The sequence below is a fragment of the Acipenser ruthenus genome, chromosome 34 (assembly GCF_902713425.1).
Source record: "Acipenser ruthenus chromosome 34, fAciRut3.2 maternal haplotype, whole genome shotgun sequence".
NCBI lineage: Eukaryota > Metazoa > Chordata > Actinopteri > Acipenseriformes > Acipenseridae > Acipenser > Acipenser ruthenus.
Window position 1 is genome coordinate 5,770,670 of NC_081222.1, and position 18,360 is coordinate 5,789,029.

Consider the following 18,360-nt stretch of genomic DNA (forward strand, 5'->3'; position numbering starts at 1 on the left):
GTCAGATAGCGACCAAAAATGATAAGCTGCTTGTGCCACAGCCACGTCTGTCGTCTCATCTACCAGAATGCTAAAGTATGGGCTGCTGCAGTGTTTGCTCCAGGACTTAGAGACTGAGGGTCAATGTGGCCCACACTCTAAATTTTAGGGGGACATGCTCTTCAGTGAGGTGGTCAATATGTTTGATAATTCAGAACCAACCAACATTTCTTATTTTTGTTTATTTTTAAATATGCCAGCAGAGTTTACCGACCTTTTGTTTCTGAAGAACAAAAAATAAAACTGTAAAGCTGTAGATACAACCAAGGTGTCTCTACACTACTCACTGTCACTTTTGGGGAAAATATTGGGAAATGTGTCACAGTGACGCTGGTGCATTGCTGAGTAGAGGACATTCATTGTACCAGATCACATTAGAACAGGGGTTTTCAATCTTTTTAAGCTGCGTACCCCTTTCCAAAAAATGTAGTCCACTGCGTACCCCCATCTGAGATACAGTCATAATAAAATGAAAACAGAAAAAATATGATCTGTACAAGAACATAATACAACAAAACGCACAAGCCTTGGAGTGTGTGATGGATACAATTATAAAAGTTACAGTATTATAACAGAAAATATATATTATATTTACTTTTGGATAAAAATAGTCCATCAAACAGGTTTCTAGTTGTTGGAAACATCAACATCATTTTATTGTAATTACTAATTAATTAAAATCAACGAAGCCTCCGTGCTAAACTCAGTCACTCAGAAATGACATGGGACTATTCCGTGAGAGCAAATGGCACTGATTATTGATAATAAAATTACAGAAAAGACGGCAAAGAAAAGTTCACTATCCACGCATCTCTACAGCTGACCTCATTACGAAAACATATTATTGGCATTTTTTAATTCTTGGTGACTAAAACATACAGTACTGATGCTAATTAAAAAACAATAATAAAACGCTTACCTAACAATGTGATGGATGTCCCTGCTTGTTACCACACAAATCACTGTTGGTGGCAGGGAAATTGGAGAGAGATTCAGTCGCAAGACATTTTGGGTGTTTTTAATCTCTGACGATATTTCGTTTTGATCGCCCTTTGCTAGTAATGTACTAGTATTGAGCCAACAATCCATATTTGTTCACTGGATTGAAAGCTAAAAACTCTTACTCTCATACCAGACATAAGGGCTTGTCAAATTAGACCGCATGGCAATACTTTGGTTTCTGATTGGCCATACAGTATGTATTTTGAAATGAACCAATAGTACTTAAGTTACAATGAACTTTAATCGGGTCATTGAAAAAAATAAATATTGATTTGCAGGCATGAACGCACACAGGAAATAAAATGAGTTAAAGACTAGGCTTTTAGTTTTTTTAAATATGTAATTTTTTTTATCCCAAAGACAGACTGCAGTAACCGCCCAACTCTTTATATGGCATTTAAACAACAGGGTTTATTTATAATGTACATATTTAATATGTAAATTAGTCATTATTATTTATTATTTATTTCTTAGCAGACACCCTTATCCAGGGCGACTTACAGTCATAAACAAAAATACATTTCAAGAATAGTCATGTGTGCTCTAAACGCTCTGTCACAGCACATCAGTCTGGTGTTAGCGATTAAACGTTGATTACATGACAAAAGTTTACAATAGATTGGCAAATGGTACTAATAAAATGCGTTGTCCGCAGTTTCAGAATTTTTGTTGCGTACCCCAGTTTGAAAACTACTGCATTAGAAGAAACCAACAGATACAGTTTAATAGTCGTATTTAAATGCCATTGTCCTGACTGATAAATTCTTACCTTCCAGCTGCCCCTTTATTTTGACAATTTCCATATAAAAATGGCATTTTTTTGACATTTTTCATTCTTAGCCCCCAAGTAAATATTTTGGACAGTTTTCAAAACAATTTTTGCTTTATTTTTACAACACACGTTGATGTTGTTGATATAAGAACATAAGAAAGTTTAATAAACGAGAGGGGGCCATTCAGCCCATCTTGCTCGTTTGGTTGTTAGTGGCTTATTGATCCCAGAATCTCATCAAGCAGCTTCTTGAAGGATCCCAGGGCGTCAGCTTCACCAACATTACTGGGGAGTTGGTTCCAGACCCTCACAATTCTCTATGTAAAAAAGTGCCTCCTATTTTCTATTCTGAATGCCCCTTTATCTAATCTCCATTTGTGACCCCTGGTCCTTGTTTCTTATTTTCAGGTCAAAGAAGTCCCCTGGGTCGACATTGTCTATACCTTTTAGGATTTTGAATGTTTGAATCAGATCGCCGCATAGTCTTCTTTGTTCAAGACTGAATAGATTTAGTTCTTTTAGCCTGTCTGCATACGACATACCTTTTAAACCCGGGATAATTGTGGTTGCACTAAGAGCAGCAATATCCTTTTTGTAACGAGGTGAACAGAACTGAAAACAATATTCTAGGTGAGGTCTTACTAATGCATTGTAAAGTTTTAACATTTCTTCCCTCGATTTAAATTCAACACTTCTCACAATATATCTGAGCATCTTGTTGGCCTTTTTTATAGCATCCCCACATTGTCTAGATGAAGACATTTCTGAGTCAACATAAAAACACCTAGGTCTTTTTCATAGTTCCCTTCTTCAATTTCAGTATCACCTATATGATATTTATCATGCACAATTTTATTGCCTGCATGCAATACTTTACTCTTCTCTCTATTAAATTTCATTTGCCATGTGTCTGCCCAGTTCTGAATGCTGTCTAGATCATTTTGAATGACCTTTGCTGCTGCAACAGTGTTTGCCACTCCTCCTATTTTTGTGTTGTCTGCAAATTTCACGAGTTTGCTTACTATACCAGAATCTAAATCATTAATGTAGATTAGGAATAGCAGAGGACCTAATACTGATCCCTGTGGTACACCACTGGTTACCTCGCTCCATTTTGAGGTTTCTCCTCTAATCAGTACTTTCTGTTTTCTACATGTTAACCACTCCCTAATCCATGTGCATGCATTTCCTTGAATCCCTACTGCGTTCAGTTTGAGAATTAATCTTTTATGCGGGACTTTGTCAAAAGCTTTCTGGAAATCTAAATAAACCATGTCGTATGCTTTGCAATTATCCATTTTCAAAGTTGCATCCTCAGAAAAGTCAAGCAGGTTAGTTAGACACGATCTCCCTTTCCTAAAACCATGCCGACATTCTCCCAGGATATTGTTACCATATAGGTAATTTTCCATTTTGGATCTTATTATAGTTACTAATAGAAGTCAGGCTTATTGGTCTGTAGTTACCTGGTTTGGTTTTGCTTCCCTTTTTGTGGATTGGGATAACATTTGCAATTCTCTAGTCTGTCGGTACAACCCGTCTCAAGAGACTGTTGCATGATCTTGGTTAGCTGTTTGTAAATAACTTCTTTCATTTCTTTGAGTATTATTGGGAGGATCTCATCCGGCCCAGGGGATTTGTTTATTTTATGATAAACGCGTGTCTGCTTCAGGTACTGTATTTAGTTTTTTTCAAGGTTAAACGATGGCCCGTGTTACACAGAACACTAAAAATAAAATATCAATATATACAATATGTATTTCGTTGGTTTTGTGGATTTGCTACATTTTAATACTGCACATAATGGTATGGTTTTGAAAATGCTACTTACCAAAACCGTGACTGCACGTGAACTGTATTACATAATAATTTCCTTTATTCCGATTCAGTGGTGTTATCTCAATGCAAGATGTATTATATACAGTGCTGTATAAAATCACATACACTGATATATATATATATATATAATATATTTTTTTTTTAATCATGCCGTACAGGCCAATTGACAAAATGGCCGAGACAGATGGTGCTTAACACATACTGAATTATTTTGGCCCGGAATTTTTTCATTTTTTGTCATAGAAAGACACATTTCACATATTTTATAACGTTACAGTATGCTACTTTTTTTTTTTTTTTTTTTTTAAATCGATGCGGTTTTCGTATCACTGCACTTCGTCTATAAACTGTATTGCAGTACGCAGAAGTTCAAATTTCTCCCATTCACTTGCTAGGTCACTCCATATCTCCAAACATCATACAGATATTTTGTCTAGCAAATAGATAAGTTAACAGCGTATGAATTTCACAGTATTTTTAAGCACAAATATAACAGCTTACATTTCAACAGTCACTGCCAAAGCTGATTACTTGTTCTTCCAAAAGTAATGGTCGGGTATAACAGGGATACAAGGTTATATTTGCGCTGGGCCATGTTGTTAACAAGCCTGATGCTGTCGTCCAGGCTTTACTGTGAATCTGACTGTAACCGGGGAGGGTGTGAGCGCATTCTACTGGACTGGAGAATAATGGCACGGGAGTTTAATTATGAAAACGCAAGTGTAAACCAACAAGTAAAAAAGATCAGCCTGTCGTCAGATATGTCATGTTAATACAACATGCATTAATTTACAGCGTATTGGTATTGCGTCTGGTCTGGGAAGGGGGACACACGGGCGCGTTAAGAGAAATTCAGCGGGACATTTTTTATTTCAGGGGGGCATTGGCGCAATGGCGCGGCCTAGCGCGAACACTGCTGCTGCGCAAAGTGTGCAGGATGTGATGGCGTGGCACATCAGACAAGACCTTCACCATCTCCCACATGATCTTTTCTGAGGTGTACTTGGCATTTCCTCCCTGCAAGTAATAGGTCACAACTTTACAAATAATTGGCGGTTCATTCACTTAATACATTCTAATATATTAGAAATTCCAGATTGCCTAATTAGACAGAATAAGATAAAATTGTCATTTTCTGAAAAAACTGCCTTGTTTAGGTGGCTGAGGTATGACTGGCCCAGACCCTGCATCATACCTAGGAGGCTGGCAAACCTGGTGGTGTGGGCCACTTAATTCTTTGTCAGCCAATACATTACTTGCAGAGCTGCAAGGAATGCCATCCTGTCCAAGCTCATGTAGTGCTTGAAAGACAGCATTATGCCACCGCTCTTCTCTGCCATAGCCAAGGCCTGTTGGTGCTGGTGTGATTTTGCATGCCTGTTCAGACTGTATGATAAGGGTAGTACATGGCACATCTCTCCAAACCTTGATACCTCCATTCCTTGGAGGATGATGTGCTATGCACATGTTGCACAGCAATCCTAAAAGACAATTTTTTTTGTGTGTAACTTAGACTTATCTTAGTCTTATCAGTCAGGCCTTAATTTAATTTCGACCTTACACCACTGTCCACAATATGGTTCGATTAAATTTAAAACTAAATGTACAATGTATAGGCCTAGACTAGATCAAAAGTTAGCATTGTAATTGTTGAAGTCTAATGTTTTTTTGTTTTTTTTTTTTTTCAAAGAAATCTAGATCTACAAGGTATTGGTAATTAACTGTTAGATCTACTAGATTTACCAGACTGATCATCAGTCACAAGCAGCCAGGGATTTCCAGGCAGGATCCACACCTAATTTACAGTTTTTTTTGTATTTCCTGGGACAGTGACTGCTTTGCTTTTAGCAACAACGGTGACACTGTCAGTGATATCCTCAGTGTTGTCAACACTTTCACAGTCACTGGTCGCTAAGGTTACCGTTACGTTGGAATTAACGGCAGTTCCGCCATCTGGACTGTCTGACTCTGCAACCGTGGTAGAGGGCCTGCTGGTGCTAATGTTATGATCTACAACGGTTTGATGCCATTTGGAATGGTCAGGTTGTTCAGGGCAAATGTTAAGTAGAATATCTTTGACAAAGTCAAGCACATGCATACACTTTGTGGAAGTAGTTGGCAGCATATATAATATTCTATATTGTATTGTGGTTGTCAGTAGGTAGATGCAGAGTCTGCGTCATAGGGCCCTAGCAACGCATGGACGCCATTCCACAGAGGGGAAACTAGATTTTTGCCATAGTGTTATTGTTTCTGTCTGACTGAGAAACCTGCTTTTACCTTTCAAAACATTAAGAATGGCCTACGATTATTAATTAGTGCTAATTTTTATTCTTCTTTCAAAAATAGCATAAATATTAGGTTTTCTAAACATTTTTTTATTTCAATCGTAGCCTACTGCATAGTAGTAGTTTCTGCATGTGAGTTGTATTGTATTATTTGTAGTTAAAGTAATATAGGTTACTTATTGATTACTAAAAAAGCTATACTAATAACGTGCGTCATCTCACATTTTAAATATTCTAATAAACTTTCCTGTGATGTGATTGTGGAGTTTTGCTTTTGTTGTCCTTGTTCCGATATATATATATATATGGTTGTTGCACCATTAAAAGACTTACACTTGATTACACATGTGCTTGTAAGAATAACTGGAAAACCCGTTTGTCACTGTTGTTCCATAGTTAAGGAATATACAACATAAACGTTTTTCCACTTATTGCAAGTAAAACTGGACATGTACTGTGTCCCACATTTTATATTTTAAAACCTACATACTATATGAAAATCTATCTATGGGAAACTGAAGCATACAAAAGGATTGTTGTAAAATTGTGGGACTTTGGACTTTTTTCTAAAGACCTTGAAATAAAAAAGATTGAATAGCTCAAAACTGTTTGCAATACACATTACTGTTCTTCGTCTGAACGATTTATTTATTTAACCCAGCTTGTTATGGTGTAATAATAAAGATCTGCAACGGTGTTGGTTGTTGCAGAGCTGTGTATCGGGCGCACCCAGGATCTAGTCTCATCCATCAACGGGGGAATGTGCTAATAAAGTTCAGTGAAGTTCAATCTCGTCTCCGTGTCGCATACATTGTATGCACCAAACTAAAGAACATGCTGTCACAACCAACCCATTGAAGAGTATTGAGAGCTGAAACGAGTATTTTAAGCAAACCAATTTCTCACATAAAGGAATAATCAACAATGTTTCAAAGGATTATTATTATTTTTTGGTCGTTACGCAAACTGAAAACACAGACAAGCGTTGAATTGATAACAGAACTGGCAGAAGGCACAGGTGTCGTTGTCTATCCATCAACAGTCCAAAGCACCTTTGACCATTGTTCTATAGTCCAATTTCTGTGTTCTTGTGCACATTTTAGCCTTTTAGTAATGTTCCCCTTTCTTAACAGAGGTATTCTTACACATCCTTTAAGTCCTGATTTCAAGAGTGACCTTCGTATTGTTGATTTGATGGACAACGACGCTTGTGCCTTCTGCCAGTTCTGTTGTCAATTCAACGCCTGTCTTCTATTCTTTAAGGATATTATCTTCAAGTATTGCTCATCCTTGTTAGACAGCTTTTTGGGTCTTCCAGTCCTGGGTTTGTCAATTACAGATGACATTTCTCTGTACTTGTTGATTATGCTTCGGATACCACACCTTGAAAATCAAGTGATGCTATTTCACTCAATGTTTTTCCTTCTTTATGCAAGTCAAAGTTGTTATAATATTAGAAAACACTAGTGGAGGCTTTGATTAAATTGTTGATACTCATAATGCATCACAGTAAAAAAATGCAACTTGTCTAGACTTTTGCACAGCAGTGTATGTATGTATATTGTTAAGATGTTGACATTTATTCTAGAAGATGATGCTAGGTTATTGCTGCTATTAAACTAGGTCTAAGGATTTGTCCAGTAACTTATTATGTTCTTATTTCGGTTTAAATTTGACTGTAATTAGCTTATTACAGTCTTATTTCAAAATATGAAATAAAATTACATTAAAATACAGGGTTATCAAAGGGCATAGAAGCAGAGACTGAGGGCACAGAGTAGTAGAGTTGTAGATTTTAATGACTTAAATTCCCCTCCCAATTCATCAGTATTGCGTTGTAGCAGATTATCTTAGCTGCACTAGCGGGCACACGAGCACAGCTCTGAGGGCATAGTTGTCAGCTCCATAACAACCACCCACAGGGCTAAAATATTTAGTTTTACTGTGAGTTTAATAAGACACACACACACACCTACAGAGATTGTTACCTATATACACTGTGGCTAATCAGGCTCCTAGTAAAATCTGGACTGTGTGAAACTGCTCTTATTTCCATCCCTGTAACAGTCATGTTTTCTTTATCTCTCTCACCCTCTCTGCAGATATCAGGCCAGCTGTCGCACCGTCTCTTTAGGAAGCTCCCTCCTCGTGTCTGTGTCTCCCTGAAGACCATTGTGAATGATGAGTTCTTGCGGGCAGGGTAAGGACTGAGTTTGTGTTCGCATGAGAAACTGAAACGGTCCATTTAAATTAACTGGACTGGGTCAGATCTTAATAAAACATTCACAGGGACAAAAAAAACAACAAAAAAAGGACATCAACAATCAATCAATCATCCATAACTGTTAAACTCTTAATACTGCTGAATTTACATTAATCTAATTTTAGTTTATTTTAGTATTTCTAATCAGTCAGTCAATTAGAAAAACAGGGACGGAATTCATAATTTGACAACAATCGCAAACAAAACTAGTCCTTCAAAATTACTTTTTTGAGATCTTAACTTGACCCTGGGGCCGGTTGTACTAACGGGATCCGATCCTGGATCCAGGCTGCTGTCTTGCTCCTGTGACATATTGGGTTGTACTATAAGGATCAGCGCTGATCCTGAACTCAGTTTCGGCTCAAAATCTGATCCTGCTTTGATCTTGCTTCAAAGCAGGATCAGTTGGATCAGAGCTTGATCAAATATTGTAAAATTGAGGCATTATTTGTAGATGAAGACAAGAGCGTGTGTTTCATGATCAACAAAATCAGGTTTACTGCTTTATGTTTGCATCAAGTCCTGTTGCAGATTGCAATTTAAAAACACATTGCTAAATGAGCCAAATGTCTACGTGTCAAAATATGTAACAATTCTAAAGAAATAATTGCTTTGCATTCATTTATGTATTTCCCCCCCTCTCCCCGTCAGCAAAAATATATACTGGAATGATTTCATTCAGTTGCCCCTGACACACAACTAAATCACAGAGATGTGCATAACAATTACTAACTGGTACATATCATAGTATGTGTTAACAAATTACTTTATCCTTTTACTGATTTTAACAGATGGCTAATTGTTTACTTAAATCTAAAAATCATTCTAAAAGTATCTGTCAATTAATTGTACATATGAAGAAGAGCTACAACAGATTCATCCCAAACATTTGCCAGCGGACGTTTGATACCTTTCTTAAACATTAAATCAGCCTTAACAGCTCCTATCCCTCAAGTCAACAACATTCCCAAAACACCTGGCAACTCCCCATCATCCCCTAGTCCACCTCTCCTACATCTCCGAAATATGTAAGGTGAACTTTTGAACTGATGTTATTCTTTCTTGGTACCAGAAGATATTTCTTATATGTAAAAGATCACTCATTATTAGCAACCTTGGATTTCAAACCCCCCAAACATTAAAACTCTGTCTGGTACTGCAAGCAAAGGTTACGAAGATTAATTGCCTTCTCTTTGGCAAGCCTACTATATGCTTGACACAGACTTGTACCATTCTGCTTTGACTGAAGTTTTTATTTTAAGTTAATTTCTACACTATATTCTCTTAGTTTCAAACTTAACAGTTCTTCTGTTAAAATAAAACATTTAGACTTATATTCTGTTTGAATTATTCTAGAATACCTGTGTTTAGCTTAAAGACTACTTTCAGATCAAGCTTACTTCTCTAAATAAGAAACATCTGCCTTTCTGCCTTTCTATAATAGACTAAACAGGAATGTAGAATGCTCTAACATGACTATAGGTTAATACATAGCAGATTGTAACTTTTTGTATGAACAGTGTGCTTTAACAATGTGTTTAGTATTTATTCTGGCTTTATATTCTTTAAAACACAGTACAGTTATTACAACATTTTAACACACATGCAGTTTCACAAATGTTCAATTTGCATCCCAAAGATCAGCCTGCTTCCAGAAGCTGTCACAGTCCTGGGTCAGTTTCTGCTCTCAGTGAGTCTGTCAAAGCCACCACAGGTGTGTCTTTAAAAGCCTGATATCTGCAAAAACTTAAATCTTGTTAGCAAAGCTTCCGTCTCTACAGTCCCATTCCCATCATTAGTTAGCAAAAACATTTTAACTGAATCTGGGTCCATCAAAGAACCGCACACCCTTGCAACCGAGGCCTTCCATGCAAAATGATTTAATGACTTGTAGCACAAAAGGGACGTGCCAGAACCATCTGTGACAGGTTGTTATTACGTTGGTATTACGTTTGCTATTTTCCAGTCTGTCGGTACAACCCCTGTGTAAAGAGGCTGTTGCATGATATTGGTTAGCGGTTTGTAAATAACTTCTTTAATTTCTTTGAGTACCATTGGGAGGATCTCATCCAGCCCAGGGGATTTGTTTGTTTTAAGAGTTCCGAGTCCCTTTAACACTTCTGCCTCTATTATGCTAAAGTTATTTAAAATTGGATAGGAACAGGTCGACATGTCGGGCATGTTGTCCGTCCTCCTTTGTAAAAACCTGTGATAAGTAATCATTTAATATATTTGCTATTTTAGCAAATATATGAAGTCTATGAGTAAGTCTGTTAGAAATGGAGCTGGAGGAAATGAGACAGCAACAGGAGCTTGAGGAGCTGACACACCCACAATTCATGGAAGTCTGCACCCCTAGCGGGCTGAAAGCCACCAGGGAGATGGAAGAGAGTCGAAACAGCTGGGTTCAGATAGGCAGAAGCAGGGAAAAAAAGAAACTTCGTCAAACACAACCACCAGAAATCCAGACATCCAACAAATTTGAGCCACTTAAACATTTAGATGACCAAAACCAACATCAAGAGAATGAAAGAAACAACATCCAGGACACTAATAAACAGTGCTGGCCAGGCAGCAAAAAAGGAGGTCATGATTGTTGGGGACTCCATATTGAAAAACACAGCAAGTTCAGTTTGCAGTTTGGACCCCTTTACTACAACAGTGTTCTGCTTTCCAGGAGCCTCAGTCAGGCACATCACTGAGAAAGTGGACAGGCTCCTAGAACTAACAGGAGACGACCCGGTATTAGTCGTCCACATCGGTACAAACAACATTGGAAGAGACAGGCTAAGATCCCTGCAAAACAAATTCAGAGAGCTAGGAAGGAAATTAAAAGACAAGACCAAAACTGTGGTATTTTCTGGGATACTGCCGGCACCTTGCAAAGACCATATGGACAGCTGGAAATACAAAATCAAAATGCATGGCTGAAATCATGGTGCATACAGGAAGGCTTCACCTTTCTTGAACATTGGAGCACATTCTACAACAAGGAATATCTATATAGGTGGGACACACTGCACTTAAACAGAAAGGGGACCAATCTACTCGGAGAAAGGATCCTTGAGGAAGTCAAGAAGCATTTAAACTAGAAAGGAAGGGGGGAGAAAACAAAAAAAACACAAGGGAGACCACATCAAAACAAGGGCAACAACTCAGGTAAGACAACTATTAAATGTATTTATCTTAATGCTAGAAGTTTCAGAAACAAACTGTTAGAACTTGAAGCTACTGCACTAAAAAGTAACTATGATGTGATAGGTGTTACAGAAACATGGTTGTCTTAGAGTGATGGAGACGAATATAATATTAGTGGGTACACACTGTATAGGAAAATGCGTTTAGAAAAGGAGAAGCCATACTAATGGTGGATAATAATAATTTCAACTTCCCCCGTATAAAATGGGAGAACCCGGTGGGGAGCACGACGTACAAAATTGAAATGTTGGAATGACAAATGACTGCTTCCTAACGCTATTTGTCAAGACTAGAGGGGAGGCATGCCTTGATTTAGTCCTTTCAAATAACGAAGACAGAATAACTAAAACGGAGGTCAGAGAACCATTGGCAAATTCAGACCACAACATTGTCTCATTTGAAGTGTTTTTTAAAACCCCAAAATTAATGACTAAAGCTAAGGTTTACAATTTTAGAAAAGCAAACTATGAAGGTATGAAACATAGACTAACAGAAGTAGATTGGAGTAAAATAGAGAAAACATCCACAGAAAAAGGATGGCTGTTTTTTAAAAATGTAGTACGAGAGGCGCAAAACAATTACATCCCAAAAGTAGACAAATCTAAATCTAAAACAAAATGGCCAAAATGGTTTAATAGATCAATTTAAAAAATATTCAGCAAAAAAAGGCACTTTTCAGAGCGTTTAAAAGGGACCAAAAACAAAGTACACAGAAAGAGTACTTGGAATTGCAAACACAAGTCAAAAAGGAAGTAAGAAAGGCCAAGAGAGAGATAGAAATCAATATTGCTAAGGGGGCTAAAACCAAATCCAAAATATTTTTCCAATATTATAACAGCAAGAGAACATTCAAAGAGGAGGTTAAATGTCTAAGAGACACAAATGGCAAAATCGTAGACAAAGAAAAAAAAATAGCAAATATATTAAATGATTACTTTTCACAGGTTTTTATAAAGGAGGACACGGACAACATGCCCCACATGTCGACCTGTTCCTATCCAGTTTTAAATAACTTTAGCATTACAGAGGCAGAAGTGTTAAAGGGACTAGGAGCTCTTAAAATAAACAAATCCCCTGGGCCGGATGAGATCCTCCCAATAGTACTCAAAGAAATGAAAGAAGTTATTTAAAAACCGCTAACTAAGATCATGCAACAGTCTCTTGACACAGGGGTTGTACCGACAGACTGGAAAATTGCAGACGTAATACTGATCCACAGAAAGGGAGACAAAACCAAACCAGATAACTACAGACCAATAAGCCTGACTTCTATTATATGTAAACTTATGGAAACTATAATAAGATCTAAAATGGAAAATTACCTATATGGTAACAGTATCCTGGGAGACAGTCAGCATGGTTTTAGGAAAGGGAGATCGTGTCTAACTAACCTGCTTGACTTTTTTGAGGATGCAACATTGACAATGGTTAATTGCAAAACTTACAACATGGTTTATTTAGATTTCCAGAAATCTTTTGGCAAAGTCCCGCATAAAAGATAAATTCTCAAACTGAACGGTGTAGGGATTCAAGGAAATGCATGCACATGGATTAGGGAGTGGTTAACATGTAGAAAACAGAAAGTAATGATTAGAGGAGAAACCTCAAAATGGAGCGAGGTAACCAGTGGTGTACCACAGGGATCAGTATTAGGTCCTCTGCTATTCCTAATCTACATTAATGATTTAGATTCTGGTATAGTAAGCAAACTCGTGAAATTTGCAGACGACACAAAAATAGGAAGAGTGGCAAACACCGTTGCAGCAGCAAAGGTCATTCAAAATGATCTAGACAGCATTCAGAACTGGGCAGACACATGGCAAATGACATTTAATAGAGAAAAGTGTAAAGTATTGCATGCAGGCAATAAAAATGTGCATTATAAATATCATATGGGAGATGCTGAAATTGAAGAAGGGAACTATGAAAAAGACCTAGGAGTTTATGTTGACTCAGAAATGTCTTCATCTAGACAATGTGGGGAAGGTATAAAAAAGGCCAACAAGATGCTCGGATATATTGTGAGAACTGTTGAATTTAAATCAAGGGAAGTTATGTTAAAACTTTACAATGCAATAGTAAGACCTCACCTAGAATATTGTGTTCAGTTCTGGTCACCTCGTTACAAAAAGGATATTGCTGCTCTAGAAAGAGTGCAAAGAAGAGCAACCACAATTATCCCAGGTTTAAAAGGCATGTCGTATGCAGACAGGCTAAAACAATTGAATCTATTCAGTCTTGAACAAAGAAGACTATGCGGCGATCTGATTCAAACATTCAAAATCCTAAAAGGTATAGACAGTGTTGACCCAGGGGACTTTTTTGACCTGAAAAAAGAAACAAGGACCAGGGGTCACAAATGGAGATTGGATAGAGGGGCATTCAGAACAGAAAATAGGAGGCACGTTTTACACAGAGAATTGTGAGGGTCTGGAACCAACTCCCCAGTAATGTTGTTGAAGCTGACACCCTGGGATCCTTCAAGAAGCTGCTTGATGAGATTCTGGGATCAATAAGCTACTAACAACCAAACGAGCAAGATGGGCTGAATGGCCTCCTCTCGTTTGTAAAGTTTCTTATGTTCTAGTTGTTGCCCTTGTTTTGATGTGGTCTCCCTTCTGTTTTTTTGTTTTCTCCCCCCTTCCTTTCTAGTTTAAATGCTTCTGAACCTCCTCAAGGATACTTTCTCCGAGTAGATTGGTTCCCTTTTTGTTTAAGTGCAGTCCGTCCCGTCTATATAGATAGTCCTTCTTGTAGAATGTGCTCCAATGTTCAAGAAAGGTGAAGCCTTCCTGTGTGCACCACGATTGCAGCCATGCATTTTGATTATGTATTTCCAGCTGTCCGTATGCCGGCAGTATCCCAGAAAATACCACAGTTTTGGTCTTGTTTTAATTTCCTTCCTAGCTCTCTGAATTTGTTTTGAAGGGATCTTGGCCTGTATCTTCCAATGGTGTTTGTACCGATGTGGACGACTACTACCAAGTCGTCTCCTGTTCGTTCTAGGAGCCTGTCCACGTTCTCAGTGATGTGCGTGACAGAGGCTCTGGAAGGCAGCACGCTGTTGTAGTAAGGGGGTCCAAACTGTGAACTGAACTTGCTGTGTTTCTCAGTATGGAGTCCCCAACAATCATAACCTCCCTTCTTTTTGCTGCCTGGCCAGCACTGTTTATAGGGTCCTGGATGTTTTTCCTTTCGTTCTCTTGATGTTGGTTTTGAGCATCTAAATTTTCAAGTGGATCAAATTTGTTGGATGTTTTGATTTCTGGTGGTTGTGTTTGACAAAGTTTCTTTTTTTTCCCTGCTTCTGCCTACCTGAACCCAGCTGTTTTCACCATCTTCCATCTCCCTGGTGGCTTTCAGTCTGCTAGGGGTGCTGACTTCCCCATGAATTGCATGAATTGTGGTTGTGCCAGCTCCTCAAGCTCCTGTTGCTGTTTCATTTCCTGCAGCTCCATTTCTAGTAGTTTGAGTTCTGGATTGTGCGGCACTTTACACATACTTGGTTTAGCTCTGCTAGGTTTTCTCCGATTTCCCACATCATGCAGGTGTCACAGATTACTGGCTTGAAGACCATGTTGATTTTTTTTTTTTTTTTTGGAAGTTTAGTTTAGCTTCTGCAGCTGTCAACCTGCTTTCAAACTGCTTCAAACTGCGCTGTACTTTTCCATGACTGCACTTCTCCCATACTGCTTCTATCTGCTCTATACTTTTCCACGACTGTACTTCTCCCATACTGCTTCTATCTGTTCTCTACTTTTCCACGACTGTACTTCTCCCACGTTGTCACTTCCACACGCTGTCTGTGGGAAGACTGCCTGGCTTTTGTTTGTATCTGTTGTGCTGCTGGCTCTGCCCCTCCCCCGTAACTCAGAGCGGCGGCAAATTTGAATCAGCTGCTCTGATCTTCAGCTTGTTATCAGAAAAAGACACACGGCTGTTAGACTTTAAGCTGCAGTGTTTTCTGTTTAAAGCAAGCAAAGATGCAATTTCTCCTTACTGCTTCCAACTGCTCCATACCCCTCCACGACTACCTCTCCCGCGCTGTCGCCTCCACACGCTGTCGATTGTTGAGGATTCCCCACAAGTTAAATAATTTTTTTTTAAATTCAGCTTCCATCCACGTAAAGATGTAGATGTAGCTTCAGTGTACAGACAATAATGTAAACAACACCAAGCTCTTGAGTAAGAACGCAACTTTATTGGAATATATTGTGTTCTTAGGTTTCAGGTATCATATTACGAAAATGTTTGTTATGGTAATTGTTTATTTATTAAGTTTTAAAAATGTTTTGTAAAACATGACCTAAAGTTTTTGGAAAATTGGTAAACTTTCAGTAATGAAATACAATACGAGAGTCTCTGCGATGCGTTTAAACACCCAGATTAATTAAAAAAAATATATATATCGTGATTAACTTGGTATAGCAATTGTGCTTGATAAAGTATTTCATTTTTATTAATGTCTATTTATTTTGCGCAAGCTAACATTGTATGTATGTGTGTATGTATGTGTGTGTGTATGTATGTGTGTGTATATGTATGTGTACTATATATAATATATATATATATATATATATAGTGGTGATGTGACAGGTGGTCAGTGCTGACCAGCGGCAAAAATAGCACTCACCCAGAGACAGAACTGTAGTTTAAGCGCTTTTGCACACTTTTATTACACAAATACACAGTCAGGCTACTGGCCCTTTAAGAGTATTAGCTAAACTTTTATAATAAATCATAAACTATAAACCCGGACAGAGAAGCCATTTACTGGTTCTACAAAACACAATACCAGTATCAAATACCTTTCTTTTAGGTTTTGTCACAGAGATTGCACACAGTCCTTAGCCTGCACATAGACCTGTTCACCTCCTTCTGAACACCCAACCCCCCTGAGCAGGTGAACATAGTTTATATACCTGTTCTTAACCAGATAAGGTAATATTAAGGTAATATTAAACGTTAAACTGCACGAAAATAGTTAGAAACCTCAGTGTAATGGCATTAGTAAATAACACAGAGCGTCGGTGAGTTCCAAACTTAAACCGTTTTCTTTTTGTTTACATAAAGTAAAGTTTTTTGGATACAGTAACCTGGATTTACATTGATTAATTAATACTGCTCTATCTCTGTCCATCCGTTTGCCATTTCTTTGTAACATTATTGTGCTCTCAGGCTGTATACAAATTTGACATTCGGGATCTATAAACTATGCGCCACATATGGTTGCTTCTCATTGGTTAGTTTCTCTAGTTACGGTGCGTGCATCTCCAGGGTCGGATCAAGATTATGGATCAGTGGAGCCAGATCCAGATCCGCTTAGTAAAACACCTTTTCACGATTCCGCTCCAGTGGTCCCTGATCAATCCCATTTTTTTTAATCTTGTTAGTACAACTGGCAATTTCACTATGTATTGTCTGAGATTTCAGTATGTAACGCAGGTGTCGGTGGAACAGTACATGTCCAGCTGAGTGCACAGTGCAACTGAAATGCAGCTCTCCCTACACTTGCACTAGACTGCAAGCAGCAACCTGTGCATGCTTTTAAATATTCGTCTGTGGCGAGAAATAACTTTCAAAAATCCCAGAGCGAGTTGTACTCGTATTTTTGAGTTGTACTCGTACATTTGGATCCATTTTTTTTTTTTTTTTTTTTTACCACGTAGACATTTATTTTACACTACATGGAATGCTGGATAAGGGTGTCTCCGAAGAAATAAATAATAAGAAATTGTTTTTATTAGTGTACAAATTTATTTACAGGTCCAAATCTTTTTTACGCACGCAAGTATTTTTGACAGTTTTCACTCCATAATGCTGCTGCTTAGTTTATCAGTGATCTGAGCAGATACATGTGAGCAGAGAGATATAATAAAATGCAAAACGTGGTGAGCACAGTTTGACTGTGTGACCTGTGCTGTGTCTTTCAGGCACATCTTCCTGGGGTTCACAAAGTGTGGTCGCTACGTGCTCTCCTACACAAGTGACTGTGGGGACGATGACTTCTCTTTCTACATCTACCACCTGTACTGGTGGGAGTTCAACATCCACAGCAAACTCAGACAGGTAGAGCTTCCCAGGGATGTGTGTGTGTGTTAGGCGGGGGGTAGCGATTCATCTTAATACTTCCTTTACATGATGTATTGTATCGTAGAGGTGTGTATTGGGATACAAGACCAGAAGCACAACGTAGCTCATTGTAGTTCACGAAGTGGTTCTTGATTGAAGAATATGTGTGTTTTATAGCTGGTATGAATACATGCTCTCCCTGTCCCATTTAAACTTTTATCTGTTAACATAACAGTCCGTTGTTAAATGATCATTTGATGTTATTATGCATCATACAAATAGCCCATCAGGATCATCACATGTTACACCCTGCTCTCTCTGTTGCTCAGGTGCGTCATGTTCGCTTGTTCATGGGCGAGGAGATCTACAGTGACCTGTATCTTACGGTGTGCGAGTGGCCCAGTGACCGCTCCAAAATCATCATCTTCGGGTTCAAGTAAGAAAGTGCATGCACTTCCTTACATACAGACAATCCTGCATATTTACACATATACATACAGGCAAAAAGGTTGTTATAAAGAAACCATCATAACTTTTGAAAGGGATGTCAAATGAAGTTTGCACAGTGCTATTTTTCTATATTTCTATAATTCACTGATTTGGTTAAGCCACTGTTAGGCAAGCATATGGACAGTAAATTGTAAAAGTCCTGTATTAAGGGCTCTTCGCTGATTTACTGTTTTCAGTATTAGCAGTTTCACCCATTCCAGGTTTTACCACAGTGTATAGGTAATAAGCTCAGGTGTGCCTTATTAAATTCATAGCAAAACCAGGAGTGGATCAAACTGCTATGCAATGGGAGTCATTTCCATCCCTGGAGTCAGATAGAAAAATAAAGAGGCCCAATACAGTTTTGTTCCATATATCATTCTAATTCACTGGTTTAT

The 18,360-nt window shown here is 38.2% G+C and overlaps 1 protein-coding gene across 2 annotated transcripts in view; it reads left to right on the forward strand.

Moving 5' to 3' along the window:
* The window catches only part of LOC117966885 (DDB1- and CUL4-associated factor 15-like), a 58,982-nt gene that overhangs the window by 6,102 nt on the left and 34,520 nt on the right, over positions 1 to 18,360 (forward strand). For both annotated transcript variants that reach the window (XM_059006822.1, XM_059006823.1), the window contains exons 2-4: positions 8,043 to 8,140; positions 17,335 to 17,470; positions 17,803 to 17,909. In XM_059006822.1, the coding sequence (XP_058862805.1) occupies positions 8,043 to 8,140; positions 17,335 to 17,470; positions 17,803 to 17,909 (341 nt within the window). The remainder of the gene's footprint in view (positions 1 to 8,042; positions 8,141 to 17,334; positions 17,471 to 17,802; positions 17,910 to 18,360) is intronic.